At 41.3% G+C, this 5,486-nt stretch overlaps 1 protein-coding gene across 2 annotated transcripts; it reads right to left on the minus strand.

Annotated features, from left to right (window-relative positions):
• On the minus strand, nucleotides 1–5,486 carry tubb5 (tubulin, beta 5). 2 transcript variants are annotated; one of them, XM_023794148.2, is made up of 4 exons: nucleotides 5,318–5,486; nucleotides 3,002–3,110; nucleotides 2,644–2,751; nucleotides 1–2,493 (listed from the first exon to the last, which is right to left on the minus strand). In XM_023794148.2, exons 1-4 carry the CDS (start codon nucleotides 5,372–5,374, stop codon nucleotides 1,436–1,438), a joined length of 1,332 nt encoding a protein of 443 aa, XP_023649916.1. In that variant the 5' UTR covers nucleotides 5,375–5,486; the 3' UTR covers nucleotides 1–1,435. The 2 variants fall into 2 exon arrangements, with proteins under 2 accessions (XP_023649916.1, XP_023649915.1); XM_023794147.2 differs by having other exon boundaries at nucleotides 2,644–2,754; nucleotides 5,318–5,485.

Below are 5,486 nucleotides of genomic sequence, written 5' to 3' on the forward strand. Positions count from 1 at the left end.
TTTTATTTTATAAAAATGCCTTTTATTTTCCCCACAGAGGCTCCTTTCTTTTCAAGACATAAAAAGGAAATAGAAAATAGATAGCATCAAATATTAAGAATAAACTAAAAAACAAAACAACCAAAAAGGAAGTTTTAAGCGTCTCTTTAATAACTGATAAACAAAATGGAAATAAAACAACATAAAGCTTAATCATGATTACCTATGCAAACCTTTTTGAGACCTTTCAAGAGATTCCATTACTACAAGTTGTCATCCATTTTTATTGAAGTCCTCTAGCAAACATACCTTCCACACAAATACTTCCTGCATGTACAATGCACATGTCCACCTGACTGGAGTATTTTCTGTGACATTTTGTGTCTTTGGTGTTACATGCATATCTTCTGCCCGCCTACCCCCACCCGAGACGTTGGCTGGCGTTCGAGTGAGGTTTATTGTTTGAACAGACAGAGCTAAAATTACTTCATGTCTCTCAGTCCAAAAGTATGTACATGTGCACAGTGACATACCACTACTAGGCATTTGCTTTTGTAGTTTGGGTAATCCACTCATTCCATTATGTTCATTGAGTGCTATCAATCTGGGACATGAATAATTCAAGCCAAAAAACTCTCATACTGAGCAATCGTTTACAAAACCCAAAATCTCATCTCATTCCAAATCAAGAAATGATGTGATAAGATATTCTGTTGATGGTCACTGAGATCAACATTGGGCTGGGCGAAGCTTGGTCACAAGATATAAAAATTTTAAAATACTAAATGAAAGGTAATAAATAAATATAAAACAAAAATCCTTCTCTTTCATTCTTTTTGATGATTCCGCCTCATATAACCATCCAAAAATCATCCAATACTTGGTTTACTTTCATGTGACTTTCAGTGATCTCAGTGTCTCCAAGCATTTGTTCTCTGATTCTTGTGACTACCTTGACAAGCTGGTTGTAGTACTGTTGCCACTCGACTTACTACCTAGTTTAGTGGCTGGTCCCTAACCGCCCCCATCACTGTCAGAATTTCAGTAGACAGCAGGAACCAAAGAACAAACGCATGGAACCAATGATGTGGCCTGATCTTTGTTTCTGGACTGGATGTGCTGAACACTTCAGATGGTTTTCTGCAAGCCTATTATTTTCTCCTCCCCTCACATCTGAAGTTGTCTTCTGGATCCTGTGTCTTGTTCAGCTTCTTTTGTTCCGCTTTTGTCTCATGTAGGTCTCATCTTTCCTGCCTTTCTGTTTAGAGATTGTGATGCTTTTCCTTCTTTCGTGAACTCTCCAAATTTGCTGTCATACTTTTAGCTCTTCATTTCACTTGCTTCTCTCAGCCCCTTCTTCTGTGTTCTTATTCTTTTGCCTCAATTGTAATTTGGAAATCTGCCCCCATCCCATTTTCCCTCCCACAGCTACCTAATTGCTACTGAATCTTTGCCCTTAAGCATCTTCCTCAGCCTCTTCCTCAAACTCCCCCTCTTCCTCAGCTGTGGCATCCTGGTACTGCTGGTACTCTGAGACCAAGTCGTTCATGTTGCTCTCAGCCTCAGTGAACTCCATCTCATCCATGCCCTCGCCGGTGTACCAGTGCAAGAAGGCCTTGCGTCGGAACATGGCAGTGAACTGCTCGGAGATGCGCTTGAAGAGCTCTTGGATGGCTGTGCTGTTGCCAATGAAGGTGACAGCCATTTTGAGGCCCCTGGGTGGGATGTCACACACGGCAGTCTTGACATTGTTAGGGATCCATTCGACAAAGTAGCTGCTGTTCTTGTTCTGCACATTAAGCATCTGCTCATCAACCTCCTTCATGGACATCCTACCCCTGAAGACAGCCGCTACTGTCAGGTAGCGCCCATGTCGCGGGTCACAAGCGGCCATCATATTCTTAGCATCAAAGACTTGCTGCGTGAGCTCAGGCACTGTGAGGGCACGGTACTGCTGGCTTCCTCGGCTGGTGAGTGGGGCAAACCCAGGCATGAAGAAGTGCAAGCGTGGGAAGGGTACCATGTTGACAGCCAGTTTGCGGAGGTCGGCGTTGAGCTGACCAGGGAAACGCAGGCAGGTGGTGACACCGCTCATGGTGGCTGACACTAGGTGGTTGAGATCGCCATAGGTGGGTGTGGTCAACTTCAGAGTGCGGAAGCAGATGTCGTAGAGGGCCTCGTTATCAATACAGTATGTTTCATCAGTGTTCTCCACAAGCTGGTGCACAGACAGCGTGGCGTTGTAGGGCTCCACCACAGTGTCTGACACCTTGGGGGAGGGCACCACACTGAAGGTGTTCATGATGCGGTCGGGGTACTCCTCGCGGATCTTGCTAATCAGCAGGGTACCCATACCTGATCCAGTGCCCCCGCCCAGGGAGTGTGTCAGCTGGAAGCCCTGGAGGCAGTCACAGCTCTCTGCCTCTTTACGGACCACGTCCAAGACAGAGTCGACCAGCTCGGCCCCCTCCGTGTAGTGACCCTTTGCCCAGTTGTTGCCAGCCCCACTCTGACCTGATGAAGTAGTATTGGAGGAGAGTTAACCATCACCCATTCTTTTACTTGGTAATCAAACTGATTCCACATAGTCAAATGATTTTGTCAAACTGATTTGGTCAATTTGTATTGTACATTTTGTAAGATGGGTAGCTAATCACCACTTACCAAACACAAAGTTATCTGGTCTGAAGATCTGGCCAAATGGTCCTGACCTCACAGAGTCCATGGTACCAGGTTCCAAGTCCACCAGAATGGCTCTGGGCACATACTTGCCTCCTCCATGAGAATCAGAAGCAGAGAGAAACAGACCAGCTCAATATTGCAGAAAAACATGGGCAGGTTTAAATAAATTAGCTGAAGTAGGGATTTATTCAGCACAGCGATACAGGGAGACCTGAATAATTCTTTAGATTTTTTTCACTTAATTATTTAACTGTTAAGTAAAGACTAAAGATATTACTAGGGTTTGTATTACTGGTGAAACCTTCATCATACTGAGAACCTTTGAGTGAAGATTGCTTACCTGTGGCCTCGTTGTAGTACACACTGATCCTGTCCAGCTGCAGGTCACTGTCACCATGGTAGGTACCAGTGGGGTCAATTCCATGCTCATCACTGATCACCTCCCAGAACTAGAAGAGAGTGAAAAGGAAATATGTACCAAAACCAATTCCCAATAGACAGAAAAAATGACACTCTAAAAAGGGAGCAATGAAATTCCAGACCTTCCCATCTAAGGAGAAATGTTCTCATAAGCACAAAGGAATATAAATTAATCCAGGAAAATGGGACCACCAAAACAAATTTTAACAGCAGCAGAGTCAGTGTGGGTCAGGTTATTGACCCAGGTTATCATCAGCTATAGAAATCCTGAATCTGACATTGAGCAGTAGATCACATGCATGTTGAAGAGTTACAGTTCTTTACTGAATGGTAAGTGAATAGCGATTGCAGATGGCTGTTGAACTGATCATGGTCTCTAAAACTGAATTTGGAAAGGGCTGATTCTCTGAATACCTGTATATTAGCGTGATATGCACTTTCTGAAGGCACAATACCCCTCTTGTGTCAGGTCACAATGATGCACTGTAATGCTTAAATCTGTATGCAGGTCCTTATTTCTGAAATCCAAGTGTGTGTTTGCTTCTCCCACAGTGCTGTTTGTACATAATTTATAATGGTTTAGATTGTAAACTGCAGAATTAATGGGGGATTTCAGTAATCTGGTTAAGCCTTCGGCGTTTGAGCTGGGTCATCAAGAAAGACCAAATTGTGTGTAGTTCATAGAGGAACATTTTGATTGACTCAACTTAGCTTATGCTTGAATCCTCACTCAAACATTTTGGAATTACTAAGCAATTAAGCAAAAACTGGATAGAATGGCAGGAGAAAAAAAGAAGAAATAGACCTTTGGTGTGGATTTCTGCCCGTATGCGGAGCAAGCTTCCTATATTATTAGCATAATATGTTATTGCTGATATATTCCGCTATTTTTAGTCCTACAGAACTTTCCATTACAGCTCACTTTAAATCCTTTAGTGTTTTAGTGTACTTTAAGCAGCAATGGGTATTTTATCCTAGAAAGATTGGAATAAATCTAAAATACCGTATGTCGAATATCACAAATGGACTTCCTTCATCCTTCAGACTTGTAGACATGGACCCCCTCCCCCCTGTTTCCAGCCTCAATCACACTGCCCTCTTTTCCCGTTCTTCATTCCCTGCCCCCATTCGCACACCATACTACAGCCCAGTGTCTCTCTCCCCATCCCCCGACATTAATGCGGCTGCTCTCCACACCAGCCTGCCTTCTCTCATTATTAAAAGTTCATTCAAGGCGATCCTCCTCCCACTAGATGTATAGTGTGAATGCTTTATCATAGATTTCATTTTCTTTCGAAATTTGAACATTCTGTTAAATAATCAAATGTATCATTAGATCCAGTAGAGAAATTTCTTTATTTAATTTTAAGTCTTAAAATTTTTTTGCATACCTTTATAGTCAGGGAAATAACATGATTTAATTAAATTGGATATTTGATCTGATGTTGGACGTTACTAATTCAGCAGGGTTTACTACAGATGAAAATGCTATTCTGCCTTTGTCAATTATGCACACCCCACCCCACCCTGGCCTCGCCCCATCTCATAGACTCATATTTCAGCAGAATGCTCGATGGATTCGCATTGATCCACCGTGATCAATTTATAGATTCTGCAAGATGTTTAAGACATTTAATTTTGGACTGCTGTGCAATTTTCACGTATCTTATAACAGCAACATACTCTTTGGAAAACACTGGTTGTCACAGAAATGTCATAATGTATTTTGAGGATAGAGTTTGAGGGGCAGATTGTCTGGTGAAAGATAAAATCAAGTATTACTTGATTGTCACTTAATAACGTTACAACACCTGAAAAACGACAATGCGACACACAATGCCCGATGCTGATGAAAAAAAAGGAATGGTAGTAAACTCGCGAAATGAAAGTTTAAAAGTCTTCTGCTTTCATAATCAATGTCGGTATTTTTGTTTATAAAAAATCTCAGTATGTGGTTATAACAATTATACTAAACTGTTGCAGTAAGAGGTTTTTCATAGAAAAGCATACTTGACAATTTCAAATCGCCAATTTTTTTTCAATGTATTTAACTATTGATAAATCAGTAGTTATATCAAAGAATGATGCCTCTTGACTTTATTTCTTCACTTAGTTTACATTTAAAGATCTTTAACTGATTGTCAATGGTATTAAATGAATAGTCCACCAAAGGGAATATTATTATAAAATATTATCACTTTTAAAACAATCATGATTATTTCGTGAATAGCCTTACCTTAGCACCGATCTGATTACCACACTGACCAGCCTGAATGTGCACGATTTCTCTCATTTTCTCTGATGTGCTATCAATAAAAAATATTAAGATTGAAGGAGTGTTTCTAAATTCCCAGATCTTCTAATTGTACGGCAGCGAAGCGCAGCTGTCTGAATACTTAGGCGGG

The sequence above is a fragment of the Paramormyrops kingsleyae genome, chromosome 9 (genome assembly GCF_048594095.1).
Source record: "Paramormyrops kingsleyae isolate MSU_618 chromosome 9, PKINGS_0.4, whole genome shotgun sequence".
Lineage (NCBI taxonomy): Eukaryota > Metazoa > Chordata > Actinopteri > Osteoglossiformes > Mormyridae > Paramormyrops > Paramormyrops kingsleyae.

What these genes read in the sequence shown, in the direction of transcription:
- tubb5 (XM_023794147.2), bottom strand. Translation starts at nt 5,374, where the DNA reads ATGAGAGAAATCGTGCACATTCAGGCTGGTCAGTGTGGTAATCAGATC. An exon ending in GTAATCAGATCGGTGCTAAG is followed by an intron (nt 3,111 to 5,317) that starts GTAAGGCTATTC and finishes ACTCTCTTCTAG; the next exon opens with TTCTGGGAGGTGATCAGTGA. An exon ending in GTACTACAACGAGGCCACAG is followed by an intron (nt 2,755 to 3,001) that starts GTAAGCAATCTT and finishes ATTCTCATGGAG; the next exon opens with GAGGCAAGTATGTGCCCAGA.